The following is a 19855-nucleotide window of genomic DNA, read 5'->3' as shown; positions in this document are numbered from 1 at the left end:
TAGATTTAGACGAACAGCTTCTTGTGTCTCTTGGACATTAAAATAAACCTCTACCCTGGCAATCCACCCTGCGAGATCTTCACCATGGAATGACGGCAACTCGATTTTCTTCATCGATTGGCGACACTCCAACAGATCATCTCCGTCAAGCAGTTTCATACTCGGAAACACCCTCAGTATAGCCTTTACCGAATTCGTTTTCTTTTGTTCCACAGACCCCTGTCCTTCGTCCTCCTCCTTTCTACCCTTTGTAAATTCTGACATTAGATTACTTTGATTGATTCTCAGCTGCTTCCTTACGTAATATTGCGATATGCTCCATGGCTTCCTTATGAACATTCTCCAAATGGGTTTGGTTTTGCAACGATTGCGCAACTAACTCCTCAACACTGCCTTGAGCTTAGTCACCTCTCCCACAACAAACCCTACCTTCGTCTCATCATTCTCCTCAGTCGCTTGCTCCCCTTGGGTGGCATTGTTCTTCTTCGGTGGCATTGTTTGCGAGTATCCGGCAGGTCGGACCAATGATAAGAGTTTTTTAAAGATCAGAAAAGATTAAATGAAGATTCGAATGAACTATGGATGATTTTTATTTTCTGCAGAACAAGAAAATCAGTAAGATATGAATATCTCATTGCCCAGAGCTAAGCTCCTCAGAGAAACCCAGAATGGCTCTTTCTCTCTCTACTGAAAAAATAAACTAATTGTCCCCCCAAACTTTCTTCCTGATTCTTTTTATAAAACAACCACACCCATTTCTCTCTCTCTCTTCTAACCAACCTATTCCTCCCTACTATGCCACGTCACCTTTTCCTAGTCTTTTTCATCTTGTATACTCTGCCCCACCTGTGCTTAGTTGTTTCTTCTTGGATCAAGGGTTCATTGAGCCCAATAAGGTTTGGGTCTGTATCACATCTCATGTGTGGGAACTACATAGTTGTGGGTTTTTCGATGGTGGCCTAAAAATGGTGGCATGATAGGCTCAACAAAACATTACTATAATCGACTTTGATATGATCTCGAAAAGTGAACTTTAATCCTAATTATATCTCAATATCAATTTAAAAATGATATTTGCACTCAATTATATACTATAATCTACTCATATCCCTAGTCAATATGAAATCTCCAACATATAATATGTACATGTTTCTCCATATAATATCTTTTATTTTCTTCCTCATGATGTAATATGCAACTCACAAGAAATTAAGAAATATCATTTGGAAAAGCTAAGCTTACACAAACATTACTTTTCCACGGTTATTTTTCTGAACTGTCTTCTCCATTCCGAAAGAATTTCCTGGCAATGACGTATAAGACTGCAGAACATGAAGAAGAAGATAGATCATCCAACCAACATACCCAAGGGTAATTACAGACATGAGCATCAGCCAGTCATATGTCTGAAAATAGTGAAGCCCTTGTAGAGCCAAACTTCTGAGGTTTTGGGAAAGATTCATTGCAGCTTCATAATCTCTAGCTGATATCAAACCCTCAATTTTGTCCAGTGTAGAAGAATAATGAGACAGTGGTTTGAAAGGTTTAAAATATAAAGAATTTGCCTGCTTAATATCTGATGTTGTCAATGAAAAACTTTGATAAGGAACTCTTCCATCCATTTTACTCTATCATTTTGTTTGAAAGAAAAATAACATTTTTTGTTATTAATTTCATATTAACATTTTGCTCATGAATTGGCTTTGTGAAAATCTTTATATTTTCCCATTAATAGTTAATTCCCTTGGCACATTCTGTCTACACAGAAAACTATATCTATAAACACACCCAAGTTTGCATGCTTCAAAATCCTTAGACACAACCAAAGCAAAAGAAACCATGGTGAAATCAAGGAGAAAATTGGTACATATCAAAGATAATAATTAATGTAAGCAAAGGATACATGATTTGCGAAGAAACTGGTTCAGTATTTCTTTTGTATTGGATAAGACGGCTTCAACTTCATCAGCCTGAAACGTAATAAAATTACATCTCAGATCATCCACTCATTAATAGTCCTTTTGTCATGTAGAGAATTTTTACTTTCCTATATGCTTTAGCACAACTATGACAATGAAAATACATAAAAGATTATAACATTCTCATGAAAATAATGAATGAAACACATTAGTCAGCTATCATTAAAGTTAACAATAAATTCTTCATCAAACACAAGTCAAAACATGAGGAAGATACCTTGGTCATGTTAATGTAATCTAGGGGTAAACTTCCAACTGAATTAACAGGACATGGCAGACCAAGCAGTGTAGACTGTCAAAAAACCAATTAGATTAGATAAATGAAACCAAAGGACGGTTGAAGAAATATACACTACAATATGAAACCCTTAAGGAAAAATAAATTTTACAACCATGAGGGGTGCAATATCAGCCTGATTGACATCCACCCTTTCTAGGTCATGCAAGCCCCACTCAACTGGTGTTGGTGCATCATGCACATGGTCATCAACAAACTTAAATCCACAATCAGAATGGTTGCTGCTAGATATTGGCTTTGGATACTTAACACCAGCTCCCCAAGCAACAAGCGGAGTATCAGTGTTTGAAGGATGCCCATCTCCATGGCTTCCTATGATTAGAAGTTACAGAAAAAAAAAAAAAAAAAACAAAAAACCATTACTTTAATCAAATAATAATTTTTGTAGGAAAAGACACAAAAAGAAACTCAAGTATTGAGAAATTGAAGATTCTATCAAGCCCAAGGCAAGGTCTAACGCTGGAAGAAGCAACGTAATGCATCATTTCATGTCCGTCTCCATATGGGGGAATAAATAGTAAAAAAGTAGGATGGAAAAGCATTGGAATCACATGGATTCCAAATGTAAAACTAAAAAGAGCATGTCAAATGCAAGTTTAGCAAAATACATAAAAACCAGCCTAAAATCTTAAAGGCTTGGAGATGACAATTGAAGATTGCAACATAACTCATGTTCAACAGTATAGGTATTTGGATCTATAGCATAAAGTGAAAAAAATTAAAAGAACTGTAATCAAAGGATTTAAGCTAGGTGAACGAAATGGAGAAATACTTTAGGTGTTTTTGGTTGAATTTGTCAATATGAGCTACATATGGTCAACCCCACATAGTACAAAAAGGCTTTTGTTTTTCATTTTGTAAGAATTTAGAGAAGTAATAACAAAAACAATAAAGAAAAATGAAAGCTAAAAATAATCCCAGTGTCGAAGTTGTGTTTTATGACATTATCTTTTCAATTTAACTCATGGAATAAGGATCCGTTTGGAATAATTTGTTTGGGCATGAAAGCAGCTTTTTTTTTACCTTCCTCTAACCTCACTTTTAGCTTATTTAAGCAGGCTTCACAGTCACATTTACAAATAAGCTCTAAGTTGATTAAAATATGCAATCTTGATTCAAACTAAGCATGTTATTATTTGTTTAATTGGTGGTCAATATTAAGAAGCTAATAAGTGGTAGATATGGAGACATCCTTTTTACAAATAAATACTTGCTTCAGCAAGTCTCAACATCTATTATACTTAAATCAAGATACTTTTGTTTGAGATGAGGTAAAATATTATCCACACACATATATGATAAAATGATTTGCAACCTTTGTCACTCATTCCATGATCTGCAGTAAAAATATATGCTGTACGATTGTCCTTGAAATAATCTTGAACAAGATTGTAAACACTTTCGGCTACATGGTCAACAACCTTAACATTGTTGAGATAGATGGAAGAATAGGGCTTATGTGCATGGCCATTAGAGTCACATCCCAGCAAGTGGAGGAATACAACAAGATTATCCTGCTGAAGCAACTCCTTTAATTTTGGGTCTTCTCTGGACCTATTAAGAAGGCTTTGAAATTTGTCTAGAGACCACATGTCCAGGAATGATGCATCTGCGTGAAGAATCAACAATACTAAATTGATGAATGAATGAAATTAAGGATTAGAGAATTAATGAAGTATTTTTGTGCATGGTAAATATTTATTTTCCAGTTAGTATACTACAACCCAGGATCCCAGTAACTTCTTATTAGCAGGAAAATTTTACAATATAGCATTTTGACCAAACCAGTGAATACTTTACAACGTAGGAACAAGGTTAAATATTAGACCTTTTTCATATTTTTCAAGTACTTGCATGCATGGAATTATAGTAGAAAGGAAGTAAACACCATGAGAATTATAGAAAGGCAGTAAATTAAAAGTACACGAATAGCCACGTTATATGTCAATGTCTATGATGTGGAAATCATTAAGTAAAGCTGTAAAGTTTAGACAAAAACTGAGTTTCTCAATATTCATGCTACTGGGCCAGTCAACTGATGAGAAAAGCTAGGTAGGGCTGGGAAGGCATCTAACAAGAAATAATAACGGGTCATGGATTATGTCAAACCAGTTGCAAAGTCTTCAAACTCATGGGGATAAGTATCCCAAGTGGAATGCTCCAAGGCACTACAGAAAATGGGAACTATATCAGGACTCCCAAAAGAAATGGTATGCCGGCTTCTGTTAAACACCGAATCGAACTCAACAGGATTAGCCTTCCACCCTGCAAGGAACCAAAACCACTCTTTAAGCACACACACACAAACAGTAAGAAGAAAATATAAGCTAATTTTAACTTCATACACACACTAAAAAATAAAAAGTGTGAGAAAGCTTATACAAATTGGCTTATTGGAGAACTTAATTTCTTTTAATTTTTTTCTTCTATTTTGTCTCTCTTTGAAGTCTTTAAGCTTAAGTGTATCCAAAACGACTCTGGTTCTGATTAAGGTGAGGACTGAGGAAAGAAAAAACTGCCGAAGCGTTTTCAGGACAACAATGTCATGTCAAACAAGAAGAAGAAGGAAACCAACCTTTTGTAACTGCACTGGGATCTTCATAGAAGCCAGCAATTATGGAAACATGACCAGGCCTGGATTCTGTGGGAGGCCTAGCATGAGAAACCCCCCAACGACCCTGTCTTTCGATTATGCCCCTGAGAAACGGCGCTCGGTGATTCCCTTCCGCGTCAAGCTCGAAAAACTTGTCAGCGCGCAAACCATCAGCTACGTTCCGATTTGAATACGATAAGTATTTGATTAATTGATTTAGGTTAAAGCAGAGAGAGAAGAATGGAGTGAACTGTACCAACGAGGAGGACGAGGCGTTTGGCAGGGGCAGCGAAGCGAGGAGTGACGGGATCGACGCCATGGACAATGGGAGTCTTGAAATAGATATCAAAAATGCTGAGCATGTAAACGGCGTGCAGAACGACGCCCAGCGCCACCAGCCATCTCTCCCTTCTCCTCAACCACTTTCTTCCCCTCTCCTCTCTGTTTCCTAAGATCCCATCGCTACGCATTCTTCTTTTCTTTTCTTTTTTTTTCTACTTCTGAGAGTGATTAGTACTGGAGCACTCACTGAACAGCACTGGAGCTATATGATTAGTACTGCTAACTCGCAAGGCCGAGTTAGAAATCCGACTTTAGTGGGTCCATAAATAAAATATATGAAAAACAAAATGTTTACGTTACATGTTACATACATACTGGTATTTGTACCTGTGAAATTTTTAATAAATTGAATATATTTATAAAATAAATTTAAGTTTATAAAAATATAAATTAAAATTTAATATAAACATTTTATTTTATAAATTGAAATAATGATATTTTTATTTGATTTGTTATTGTGCTTAAATTTATTTTCATTTAAAGTAATGAAATTTATAGAATCGCCATTTATAAAAATGTAAAAATTCAAATATCGTTCAAAGAAATGCTTCTATTTGTATTTAGAGTTAAGAATTAACGATGTTATGCTTGTAATGGACTGGGATAATTGTGTAGGGATGTTGTATGAGTTGAATGAACGGCAAAGTAGCATATGCAAACGAGGAAAATTACCATGTTTATATTATAGTGTGGTGTATATGTTGGTGTTGGTATTGTAATTCGAAATATAACAATAAATATATTGGGTTGTTATAATAAATAAATATCGTATTTATAAGAATTTGACAAAAGGTACAATGTTTTAATTTGTTTTATCGGTTATAAATCGGTTCAAGTAAAAAAAACGTGTTTGTATACCTGAGAGTGTTGTAAGATTATGTTTGAAAATTATTTTAAACTACTAAAAAGTAACTTAGTATAATTGAATCGTGTTGAAGTTGAACTTCAGATATTTATTCTCTCTTACATCAACTCTAGCTCTAAGTATGAAGTTTCAAATGATCAAATTTTTGAAGTTCTCTTGAATTTAGTTCTAGGTTGACACCTAGAGTCTAGTCTATTGTCTACTATCCAGTTTGAAACTTGATAATGACTCTCTATGACTCACCTGCATTAAGATTAAGATTTTATTCTAGTTGCATATCCTAAATCTATGTCTAGCACCCAAAAGCCCACAGGAAATTTGACTGGACCATAACTTAAGGCTAGCTTTCACTCAATCTTAACCTAATTAGATAAAATGAGTGATTAATTCATTCAACAATAAGTATAAATCAATTAACAAACTTTAAACCAAAAGAAATCATTCATAAATTGAAGGTTTTACTAAATACAATAGAGTTCAAATTTGTTTACATCTTGCTCCAACATAAGGGAGATTTAATTCCTTATAGATGATAGGAAGAAGTATAAACAATGAAAAAGATACATCTCTTAATCCTCTAAAGATGTTCCATTAATTATAGAGGATATAGGTGAGAAGACTCCCTTGAGTTTCTCTCTAAAAGTACCCTAAAAATGTCTTAACTAAATTCCTTTTCTTGCTCTTCCACTCTCCAAAATATGTCCAAAGTGTTATTACTTATAAATCCTGACAACAGGACTCAAGCAATGGTCCATGGCTCCAACCTTGAGGTTTCCTCCATTAGTGGGTTTCCTCTATGGCTTAAGCAATAGGCTGGAGCTGCCTGATGTTACTTAATGATGAAGGACTCTTTATGGCTTGAGCTTTAGGTCAAGGCTTGAGGAAACCTTCTCTCTGTGTAGTAGTCTCTACTCCAACATCTGGATCAGTTTCAAACAATTCAGTATATGTAAGGCGTCCGATAGAAGTGACAGGGCACAAGTTTAGAGTCAACTTGGTGTGTTTGTCACTCGAAGGTTTGGACTTGATATTGGGGGATGGATTTGTTGCCTAATAACAATGTGTTAATCAACTATGGACATCACAAGATAGTTTTCCAAGAACTAGAAGGCAGTGAGATGTCAACATCAAGAAAAATGTTGCAGGATCTCAAGAGTGGAGTTGTTTTTTGGTGGTAATGACGAAAGAGCCGAAGAAGAGCATAGACGAGTAGATCAATGGAATACTAGTGGTAGAGGAATACAAATATATGTTTCTAGAGGAGATGTCGGGGTTGCCACCAAGTCGAGAGGTGGACTTCACTATAGACTTGGTGCCAAGAGCAAGGCTAGTATCAATGACTCCATATCGTATAGCACCAATAGAGTTAGTTGAGTTGAAGAAGCAAATTGAAGAATTGATAGAGAAGAAGTTTATCAGGCCAAGCGTGTCTCTATGGGGGCACCTGTGTTGCTTGTGAAGAAGAAAGACGGAAGCTCAAGATTGTGTGTATTATCAACAATTGAACAAGGTCACTATAAAGAACAAGTACATGTTGCCAAGGATCGATGATTTGTTAGACCAGTTGAAGGATGGTGGGGTGTTTTCAAAGATAGATTTGTGATCCGAGTATCATCAAATTCTTGTCAAGCCTAATGATGTACAGAAGACAGTGTTTCGCTCACGCTATGGGCACTATGAGTATGTTGTGATGCCTTTTGGGGAGTCGAATGCTCCAATCATTTTCATGGATTATATGAATTGTATATTTCATTCTTGCTTGGATAAGGGAGAAGTAGAGAAGTTAAGTTGATACAACTTGTTCCTTGTTTGGCAAAAATGTACATGTTCTGTTTGATTCAGGTGCGACACACACGTTTGTATCCTTGATATGTGTGGAGAATCTTGGACTCTCTGTGTTTCATTTAGAGTGCGAGTTAGTAGTCCCTTCTCCAACATCTGAACAAGTTTCAACCAGTTTAGTCTGTGTTGGGCGTCTGATAGAAGTATCGGGGCACAAGTCTATAGTCAACTTGGTGTGTTTGCCGCTTGAAGGTCTAGAAGTGATCTTGGGGATGGATTGGTTGGTTGATAACCATGTGTTGATTGACTATGGACATCAGAAGGTGGTTTTCTAGGAACCAAAAGGCATTGAGATGTCAACATCGAGAAAAATGTTGTAGTATCTCAAGGGTGGAGTTGTTTATTTGGTGGTAATGGCGAAAGAGCAAAAGAAGAGCACAAACGAGGATAACAATGGAATACCAATGGTAGATGAATATAAAGATGTGTTTCCAAAGGAGGTGTTGGGGTTGCCACCGAGTCGAAAGGTGGACTTCGCTATAGACTTGGTGTCAGGAGTAGGGCCAATATCAGTGGCTTCGTACCATATAGCTCCAACAAAGTTGGCTAAGTTGACGAAGCAGATTGAAGAATTGCTAGAGAAGAAGTTTATCAAGCCAAGTTTATCTGTCGAAGTCGGAGTTTTGGTTGAAGGAAGTTCATTTTCTTGGCCATGTGATTTCTGCTCAACGAATCTAAATTGATCCAGCCAATGTTGATGTAGTGTTGAAGTGGGAACTTCCTACGTCAATGAATGAAGTATAGAGATTTGTTGGGCTAGCAAGTTATTATCGGAGGTTTGTGGAGGGATTCTTCAAGATAGTGGGTCCTTTGACTTAGTTGATGCGTAAGGACCAATCGTTTGTTTGGACAGATCAGTGTGAGGCTAGTTTCGAGGAGATGAAAAAAAGGTTGACAACTGCTCTGGTATTGATTATTCTAGACACAAACAAGGCTTTTGAGGTGTAATGTGATGCATCATATCAAGGTTTTGTTGTGTTTTGATGCAGAATAGGAAACTAGTGGCTTATGCAGCTTGATAGTTGAAGGTGCATGAGAAGAATTATCCTACACTTGATATAGAGTTTGCGACATTGGTGTTTGCTTTGAAGACTTGGTGATGTTACCTCTAAGGAGCAAGATTTCAGGTTTTTAGTGACCACAAAAGTCTGAAATGTTAAGACAAGCATGTTTGAGAGAAAGACTAGGATTGTGTATGACATCTTTGGTTTTGAAGTTTAACAAAAAAACATTAAATGAAGTAGTCCTGCGTGTAGTCTTAAATCCTCAAATATACAAGAAAGAACATGTTACAATGGTCAAAACCATAAAAGTTGGAAAAGTAACATAGAAACACAAAGTATATATTAGAAAGCGTCTACATAACAAGTCTAACGCAAATCTGTGAGTAAAACTACAATGGAATAAAATTGAAACAACATAAGAGCACAACAAAAAATTCATATAATATAGCTAAAACATTTAACTCGCATAAAAGAAATTCAAATAACAAAACACTAGGAATCTAAAGAATGTTATAGCAAGAAAAGTTACACAACTAATGTCACTATTGGAAGAAAAGAAAGGCTGTCAAGGAGAACAGCCAAAATCAACTAGTATCTTAACACATCCTATGGATTAATTAAAAGTACTAACAAAAGAAGACCGATGAAGAGTTAGTCTTCTAAAACTCACAACACAAATGGAAAACAAGACTTAAGAAACTTGTTAGGAACCAAGGATTTTGTAAAATGTTTCTTTAAACGACTTCTCTAGTTAATAAATCAATAAGTACTTTGCCAAACATTACTAAACAATGATCAAACAAACTCTAGGTATGGTGGGAAAAAGTGAAGAGTCGAAAATATGTGTTTGGAAAAACATCTTAAAATAATTTAAAAACTCATATCAAATGAGAATCCTACTAAATGCATATGGTAAACAAGATGCACCACTAAATGCGTCAATAAAAGTCTTACTGGATGATAATCAAATAAACTCTCAATATACTTAGTTGATAAAAGTTTCAAACGATGCCTTTAGAAAGCAGACTGAAAAGTCTCAAATGATTTTTCAAAAATCTATGTTGGAAAACAATATAATCTTCCGTAGTTCAGAATTTAGTTGAGTTTTGTGTGTTTTGGTTCATTGTGTGTTTTACATCGTTTACTGTTTTTATCTTTTGCATACTATTAATGGACACAGTCAAAGAAATAATATCGCGCATAAAAACAAAAATGATAAGCGAAGATTTAAACAATAGATAAAATGAATAGGTAAATAAATACACAACAACCAACAAATAAACAACAACCAATAAAATTTTATTAAAACACAAAACAAATTACATGAATGTAAACATGGACTCCTAAGATGAACTCTAATAATTTGGAGAAACTCCCCTTGATTCTACCTTATCCTAACTTCTGGTGTACTCCCCCTAAGCATGCTCCTAGATGTTAATGCGTACTCTTTCTTCATTCTCCCCCTTATTTGCTAAACATCAAAAGGGAAGGAGAGAAAGGACATCACAACCTGACAAATGGGATTACTCCACATCGGATCATATTATAACAATAGAATAAGGCATGTAAGTTTTGAGTATAAGAGTAGGAAAGGATGTTGGATTATCATGTTCATCTTGTTCCAGTGATAAGATGAGATGACAATGATGGTAAAGAGGTTTGGAAAAAGGCTTCATTGGTTTTGAATGTTGGAGGACTGGGAATCAGAGAATTGAGAAAGCATGACAGCGAGAAAGGAATTAGGGTTTTGAGAGAATGTGTTGAGAAAAGGAGAAGATAAGCGCGTTAAATAGAGGAAAAAATTAGGCATGTGCGATTGATCAGTCTCGCCCATTTAATTTAGTTAGTACGGAAAGATTTTGAAAAGAGATTTTGCGTCTCTTGAATATCGAGAAGATGTTGAGAAGAGTGTTATTCAGCGGCGGATAAAAGTGGGAGGAGCAGCGACATCAGAGGTTTAGAGTTTCGAGGAGGAGAGAGAGAAAAGATAGAAAGGGGTAATAGCTTGATTGACACTCATAAGATTTTGGCAGATAAGAGAGGCAAAGGGACTGGGCGAAGTACTTGAAAAACACTAGAAGGGGGGTTGAATAGTGTTTTTGGAAAACGTTTTCGTAACCTTTTTGATATAGCACGCTATCGAGCTCTTGAAATATTCTTTTGAATGCTTAGACGCTTAACTTGAGATATACGTATAAATGTTGATAAGTTTGTCGTGCTATTCAAAATATATCTACTGCAGTATTTCGCAAGAACTTCCTTAAAAAAAGATAATCGTTTAGCTTGGAAGTTCCTATATTTGAGATATAAAGCTCAACTACAGTTTTTTCAAGAGGATCATTTAGTTATGAGAAGAGAAAATAACATAAGAGATTTTATACTAGTTCTCTCCAACTGAGCTACGTCCACCCTCTTCCATATAGGGTTTCATTATAATCTTCACACAATTACAAATGAGTATTAGCATCACTCTATGTACTCAACTACCTTACCGAGATTTCCTTTGAGTATTAGCACCACTCTTGGTACTCAGTACCCTGCCGAGATCTCCATTGAGTATTCGCACCACTCTTGGTACTCAACAACCCTAGCTGAGATTTCCTTTTGGTATTCGAACCACTCGTGGTACTAGACTGTCGTGCCTAGATTCCACAACTCAAACTGAGTTCAGTTGTAAGTGTTTTAATTCTCTTAAGAATTGTAATCAACAACTACTTACAAGTAGTTTAGACTATATCTCTCAACGGGAGGATTTGAATACATACAATGCAATTTAAACACTCACAGGTGTTTCTCTCTTCTCTCTTACAATAGTAAGCAATTTGACAATGGAGCTCGATAATATCTCTTTCTTTTTTTCTCTTCTATTCTCTTTTCTTTAGCTCAGATGTACTCTTTTTCTTGAGCTCTTTCTCTTTTTCTCTTTAGGATAGATATGTCGTTGTAAGCTCTTCTTTCTTAAGATATTCTTTTAAGTTATCCTCTTGATTTTCTTCTTGAGACATCTTCTATTTATAGATTTCATGGATATTTGTCCTTAGACTAAGTTTGTAGTGTATAGCCCGTTGAGATTGTTGACAACACAAACTTTATATCACTCTAGTTTGATGTAAACTTTGTTTTGAATGTCGCAGGTAGTGTTAAATGCTTATGCCAAGAAGTGTTTAGGAGTGTTAAAAGTGTTCAACATAGTTCTGGCCATTTCATGCAAAGATCTATTTTTCCTCTCAACAACTCCATTTGGTTACGGAGTTCTTGGAGTTGAAAAGTTGTGTTTGATGCCAAAATTTTCGCAAAAGTTTTCGAAAAGCTCATTTTTAAATTCTCCTCAATGATAACTTCGGATAGACATAATTTTTAAATCTTTTTCAGTTTCTATCCTTTTACAAAGTTTGCAAAAAAAAATTAAAAGTTTCATCCTTGTGAGTTATAAACAGAACCCAAGTCCACATAGAAAAATCATTTGCTACTACTAGCTCATAGCGTTTACCAATCATAGACTCAGTTCTTGTAGGTCCAAACAACTCTATATGAAGCAGCTTAAGATTTCATTTGATCGATATCATGTTTTTACTTTTAAAAGATTCTTTAACCTGTTTGTCCTTCATGCAAGCACTACAAAAGATTGTATTGTTGAATGATACGTCTGGTAGTCCTCTAAGGAGACCATGGTGTTGCAACTTTGAGATTAATCTCATGCTTGCGTGTCCACAGTTATTATGCCATGTCACTACCTTATTTTTCATAGATACTAGACAAAAGACACTTTGAGACTCCAATTCATCCAGATTTATTTTATACAAGTTACCATGTCTACTATCTGTAAGTACTAAGGAGTTTTTACTATCTAATACTCTACATTGGCCTTTTTCAAAAATAACAATATATCCAGTATCACATAATTGACTTATGCTAAGCAGATTATGTTTAAGGTCGTCCACTAACAAAACATTATCAATGGAGAGGGAAAGGTTTGTACCTATCTTTCCAATTCCTATGATTTTTCCTTTTTCATTTCCTCTAAATATGACCGATCATTATGGCATGATTCAAAGAATGTGATCATTATTTGCTTCTAGTAGTCGAACTTCTATCACTTGAATAGGGGAGAACGGGTGACGGTGTATCCTTCGTTTTTCATTCCTCAAGATCGTTTCCTTAAGTCCTACTAAGAACTAACCCCGCGAGGTTAAATCTGATACCAATTGAAGTACCTGAAAAACACTACAAGGAGGGGGGACGGGTTGAATAATGTTAGTGAAAAACTTTTTGCAACTTTTCTTATATAACACATGATTGAGCTATGAAATTTTCTTTCAAAAGCTTAAACGTTCGACTAGATAAATATGAGAAAATGATTATAGTTCTTATCGTGCTATTCAGCATATATATACTGCAACGTTTTATGAGAACTTTCTTTTTGAAAAATAACGTTTGGCTTGGAAGATTCTTGTGTTTGAAAGCAAAGCACAATTGCAAGTTTTTTGCAAGAGGACCGTTTAGATAAGACAAGAGATAATTGTAGAAGAGTTTTTATATTGGTTCGCTCCAACTAAGCTACGTCTAGTCTCCTCCTTAGAAGGTTCCACAATAATCTTCACACGATTACAAATGAGTATTCGCACCACTCCTGGTATATGAGTATTAGCACAACTCTTGATACTCATAAATCCTAGCTGAGATTTCCTTTGAGTATTCACACCACTCCTGGTAGTCAGCAACCTTAGCCGAAATTTTCTTTGAGTATTTGAACCACTCCTGGTACTTGATTATCACCATTAGATTCCTCAACTCAAAAAAAGTTCAATTGTAAGTGTTTTCATTCTCTTCAGAATTGCAATCAACAATTGCTTACAACCAATCAGACTATATTTCTCGTAGAGAAGATGTTATTACAATACAAAGAAGTTTAAACATTCGCAGGTGTTTCACTCTTTTCTCTTACAAAGTAAGCAATATAATAATGAAGCTTGAGAGTGTTTCTTTTTTCTTTTGCTCTTCTTTTATCTTTTTCTTTTCTTCAGCTCATATGTATTATTTTTCTTGAGCTCTTTCTTTTCTTCTCTCTCGAAAGCTTGTAGGATGGATGTTTTGTTGTAAGCTTACACTTGACTATTCTTTTAATTTTTTTTTTTTTGGAAGTTATTCTATTTAAAGGCTTCATAGGTATATGTCTATTAGACTGAGCTTTTAGCCTTGATACTCGTGTTTCTCTTTCTTCTTTGTACAACAGTTGTTAAGTAAGTCAACTTATCAGAACAAGCATGCTTTTTTAGTACTTTGCTTGAAGTAGGTTGTACGTTCCTTTCAGGTATAGCTTTAAGTGAATAACATTATGTGAATATATCCTTTGTCTCTAACGTGCACTTTTGTTATTTGTTTTGTAGCTCTGTGGATGCATGTTTAATAGCTTATCTGCAATGAGTAGAGTAAATTGTGCTTGCAGCAAATATGTCTTTTCTTATCACTTTTGTTGTTTTTGAACGTTGAGCATTTAATGTTATTTAATACTTGATCAAGACAACAATGTTTTTTTTCTATCGTTCAGTAGCATTTTACAATTAAGTTCTTTTCTAAAGATACCAAGTGTTGTATAGAGACTTCGTCATTGGACGAAGTATTGTTTAAGCTCATGGTATTGTTTAGTCAAGTAAACGCTTCTTTTGGTTTTGTCTCTTTTTGGACAAATAGCGTTTAGCTTGTTTCAAGCTTTCTGTTTCCACCATTGCCATGACCTTCGCATTCAACAAGCACCATGGTCTCACGTCTTCTTTTCCTTGAGTCGCCACCACCAATCTCCTCGCGCAGCCATGGAAAACCCAAAAACCATCATCATTCCCTTCATCGTGAGCTCTACCGTGAAACACTCATGGCCACAACTTGCAAACCAGAAACACAACGCCACCAAAAACACCACCATAGACCACCTTCGTCCAAGTCGAGAAATCCCTTTTCACGCTCCTTCGTCAAACCAAACCTCCAAATCAAATCCCTAAAACCACAAAGAAATATAAATCTTTAATTCGTTTAGAGCCCCTGTTGAAAGGATTTTTGTCGCCTAAAATTTCAACAAACCTAAATTTTCCACTAATGTAGCATAGGGGCAACCTAGGGTATCAATCTGTGGACTTGGTACTTTCTAAGTTAAGAATTATAGAATTAAGTCCTAATTATGTATTTACTAAAACTGGGTGGGGAAAATAAAATGTAAAATGAAACCTAATATGAAAAAAAAAACTAAAAGATAATGCAATGCATGATTTTATCTAAAATGAATGCAAGATGCCTAAAAAAAAATGTTCCAAAGGAAGAAAAAATAAGACTGTAATCTATGCTAAAGAAAGATAAATGGAATACCTAAACTAAAATGACTTATCAAAAGAAACCAAAAAAATCTAAGAAATTAAAGGTAGAATGCATGAGAAGTGACACATGATTAAAAATGCAAAGAGTAATATGTAAAGAAAATCAAAACCTAATTGTTAAATGATATGATAAAGATCAAAATCGAATTGACACAATAAAAGGTGAAGAACCAAAGAATAATGGTAAAAGGTTAAAATCAAAATTTATTATGCAAATGATGTATAAATCTGTAAAACTGAGTAAAAACATTTAAAATCAAAAGCTCAGATCGAAACAACTCCAGAATTGATTTCTTGACCTATTAGATACATGTGAATCTCAATCTGTCTCAAGAAGACATCTTGGTTAAACAAGCCCACTTTGGGGTCTTGCAGACTTTAATATAGAGACTGAATATTTCATATCCTCATTCACAATACCAAACAGATTAAGCAATCAACCTGAAATTTGCTAAAATCAAAACATCTAAACACCGTAGCACAATATGATTATTATCTACTTATTGGGAACCTAAAGCTAACACATAAAAGGAAAAAGACGACTTTAACACAATATCAAATTCAAAAGCACCAATTAAAAGTACGAGAAACATAAATGGAATGAAACAGGTTCCTAAAACAATCATCTAAATGTAATAAAATGTTGAAAACTTAGAAACAGTGTTTAGAAATCATAACAGTAAACAAAGATCTGAAATCACAATGTAGAATTAACAAAATAAAATTGCTAGAACAGTAAACGCAAGTGCAGGAAATGAAAATGGAACTCGCGAACAAGTAAAGTTGTAAACTGAATCAAATTTAAAATTCTCATTGCGAAAACATAAAATTGGAAATACAGAATACCAGAGTTTCTCAGAACCCCGTTGTTTGTCACCCAATGGAAAATCCAAGAACCCCAGTGCAAGAAGCAAAGTTTCTACCCTATGAAAGCTGTAAAGAAATATACTCTAAAGCGAGAGGATGTGAAAACCTAGTCTATGTACATTGCCTGTCACTCAGTGCACGTATTATTCTCGTTACAAAACTCCCCTTTAATACAGGGCAAGTCTAAAACAGAAAAGGAAAGAAATAGGAAAAGGAGGAAGAACTGAAAACAAACTCGAAAGCTTCTCGATTAATCTTCAACAAACTCTACTTCACCTTGCTCTTCAATCGTCATTGGTCCGATCAACATCTTGGGCTGGTCTCCTTTGGGCCTTGGAGATTTTGGCTTGCTTCTCTTCTTCTTTTCATCGTTGTTTCACTAACCCTAGTTGAACCCCTCTTTTCTTCACGAACCCTAGCTGCTGGGTTTCCTTTCTCTTTCTCAAATGCTCGAGGGCTGCCTTCATTTTGCCAAATTGATTTGCAAATCTCAGACCCCCAAACAATTGTAGCTGAAACGCACCATTCCACTTAAAGTTTGGCCCATGCCAGCATTTTGTTTAAGCGAGCTTCATTCCATCAACGACCCAAAATGCCAAGTGCTTCTCTATCAGCCCAATCTTCCAATTAATTCCAATAATGGCAACAACTAGCGTGTGGCAACAACCTTCCATGTGCAACAACAACCTTCCATTCAATACTAAACCAAATGTGGCTTGGCCCAATTTTAATTGCATCAGCCCATCACAGTCCAATCTGCAAAAAGAAAGAATTTAACAGCTCAATCAGTAGAATAAAATCTTATAATCCTAAAGAAAATAAATTGTTACATTTAAAGAAAAAAGTAAAACACTTATTTATTTAAAAATACTATTTATTTAACTAAAAAGGAAAAATTAACACTATTTCTATCAAAAATCTATTTTTATCCTAATTACTCTAAACTATGTTATTTCTAGAAAATTAAAAGCTAAACTAACCTAAAAGAAGAGTATTAACAAAGAAAAATGGGGAAAATAGAGAATTAACAGCCTCTGATCGCTAAGAACCCCTAAAATCACGAGTTCATTTTCTCCTTCGCGAAGAACCCCTTCTTCCTAGTGAGAAATCCTTTCTTGCACTCATTCATGAAACCAAAGATCCACATCAAATTCCTAAAACCACAAAGAGATAGAAATCCCTAATTCGTTTAAAACCCTAATCACTAAGAAGCCCTAAAATCGCGAGTTCATCTTCTTCTTCGCGAAGAACCCCTAAAACCTGACATTACCACGTAATTCACTTGAGCTTGCCACGCAATCAATAACTGGACAACTCATTCACTTTTGGCTATGATAGATATTACACCGTTAGTGTTTTTAACGCTGTAAGGAAAAAGGACCAACTTGAATCGTTTTTACCAAATATGGGACCACTATGAACTTTTGAAAAATAGGAGGATGACTTTGAAAAATAGGAGGACGACTTTTGAAAATTTTAAGCCTTTTTAAATCTATTAAAGACTTAAAATTTGATTAAGTCTAAAATGAAATATTATTAGCAGATTTTTGTATTTGTTTGTATAAAAAGTTGTCATGGAAACAATGGGTTTCCAAACAAGATAAAGCTTTAAACTTATGAAAACCTAAGTACAATTGAGAAAATTTAACCAAACGATGGAATCCAAGTACAAAATTATTACAAAATTGATAGAGTTGTCAAAACGGGTAACCCGGCTCGACCCGCCCCGGCCTACCACGGGTTGGTGGGTTAAACGAGTTGGCTCACTGACAAAGCTGTCAAAATGGGTAACTCGGCTCGACCCAACCCGACCCACCACAGGTTGGTCACTTAGTGAGCCAACCTAACCCGACTCATTTATTAGCGAGCCAAAAAAATTTGAACCCGACACGACCCACAACGGGTTGGTGGGTTAAACGAGTTGGCTCATTGGCTCACTTAACTTTTTTTCATCCTCTTCTTATGAGATTATTATAACATGTTACTTTGATTGATCAAATTGAAACAATAATAATTGGACCAATTTATATAAAAGAAACTAAAAAACTGAAGAATCTAAATTATTAAGTAGCATGTGTTTATTTTGTATTTATTAATATAAAAAAATTAAAGAATCTTAGTTATCATAAGTAACATTTGTTTATTTTGAAATAATTAATATAAAAAAACTGAAAAATCTTAGTTACATAATGATGTTTTTTATATAGGATATTTTATATGATTTTATATTGTTACGATTGTGTATATTAAACAATGAAAAATGTTTGATGAAGTGGTCAAGTGATTGTAAAAATATTGTATATAATTTTCCGTGTTATTAATTATTAAAAGTATTGTAAAATATTGTATATATAGGATGTTTAAATATTGTAAAAATATTGTATATATAGGATGTTTAAATATTGTAAAAATATTGTATATATAGGATGTTTAAATATTGTAAAATATTCTATATATAGGATGTTTAAATATTGTAAAAGTATTGTATATATAGGATGTTTAAATATTGTAAAATTATTGTATATATAGAGGATGTTTAAATATTTTAAAATAGCCTAAATAAAGGTTGTGCATTTTGAATAATTAATTTAATTAATTTGATATCAATAAAAAAATAGGATTTGAATAATTAATTTAATTAATTTGATTTAATTAAAAAAATAAGTAGTTTGGTGAGCCAACCCGACCCATCACGGGTTCAACCTGTGTGAGTCAGGTTCTTAGTGAGCTGGGTCAAAATTGGCTCACATCAAAATTTTCGCATTTTTTTCCAACCCAACCCGACTCAAACCCATGAGCTGGGTTGGCTCACGGGTTTCAATCCATTTTGACGGCACTACTCATTGACTCACTTAATTATAAGTTTTTTTTAAAATAAAAAAATTAATTCAAATCTAAATAAATTTCAGTCTAAAATGATCTTAAACTCCAAAGACAATTCAAAATAAAATATAAAAATATCATACAATCCAAGCATAATAAAAAAACAAGCACAAAAGGCAAACAAATAAGTTTTTAATATTGATAAATTTTGTATCACTGGTCAATTTATAATATTAGAGTTTTGAATAAATAAATCTATAATATTTTTCTCTCTTAAAACATTTTTTTTATCCCCATCTATAATATAATAAAAAAAGCTAACTAATAATACTGAAACATAAAATAATAAATAATTAAATTAATTAAATTAGGTGGGTTGGTATACCAATCCGACTCACCCGCTCAACACGGATTCAATGCGGATAAGCCGTGTTCTAAGTGAGTGAGATTGAAAACTAACATGTATAAAAAAAATTACATTTTTTTCAAACTCAATCTAACTCAAACCTGTAGTAGACCGAATTAACTTGTATGTTACAACCCATTTTGCCAATACTAAAAATTGGACATATTTCTATAAATGGAGAAGTTTAGACTTGAAATATGCTAGATATTAGATCAACATGGTTTGCAATGAACCGTCATTGTAATATATATATATATATATTTGTTAAGAGGATTTCTTTCATAATTAAATAATCCACAAAATTATCGCTATATTACAATATAGGTATGACATATATTCTATTATCATTTATCTACGAAACATATATATACAAATCAAATAAAATATCGAATATATAGTATTATGATTGTGCATAATCTATTTTATATAAGAAAATAGAATATATCTTATTTACAGATACGTCGTACTTTT

The 19855-nt window shown here is 34.2% G+C and overlaps 1 protein-coding gene across 1 annotated transcript in view; it reads right to left on the bottom strand.

The window, feature by feature from the left end:
• Positions 1-5426, bottom strand: part of LOC106759251 (GPI ethanolamine phosphate transferase 1) — a 33492-nt gene extending 28066 nt beyond the window's left edge. Inside the window, exons 1-8 of the mRNA XM_014642330.2 lie at positions 5127-5426; positions 4853-5044; positions 4387-4542; positions 3593-3886; positions 2372-2589; positions 2197-2271; positions 1904-1970; positions 1254-1576 (exon numbers count right to left, since the gene is read on the bottom strand). Of these exons, the coding sequence (XP_014497816.1) occupies positions 1254-1576; positions 1904-1970; positions 2197-2271; positions 2372-2589; positions 3593-3886; positions 4387-4542; positions 4853-5044; positions 5127-5340 (1539 nt within the window). The 5' untranslated portion in view covers positions 5341-5426. The remainder of the gene's footprint in view (positions 1-1253; positions 1577-1903; positions 1971-2196; positions 2272-2371; positions 2590-3592; positions 3887-4386; positions 4543-4852; positions 5045-5126) is intronic.
• Positions 5427-19855: the final 14429 nt, after the last annotated feature.

The sequence above is a fragment of the Vigna radiata genome, chromosome 4 (assembly GCF_000741045.1).
Source record: "Vigna radiata var. radiata cultivar VC1973A chromosome 4, Vradiata_ver6, whole genome shotgun sequence".
Lineage (NCBI taxonomy): Eukaryota > Viridiplantae > Streptophyta > Magnoliopsida > Fabales > Fabaceae > Vigna > Vigna radiata.
The sequence above is the reverse complement of the archived record's forward strand: the minus strand, read 5'-3'. Positions and strand labels throughout refer to the sequence as shown.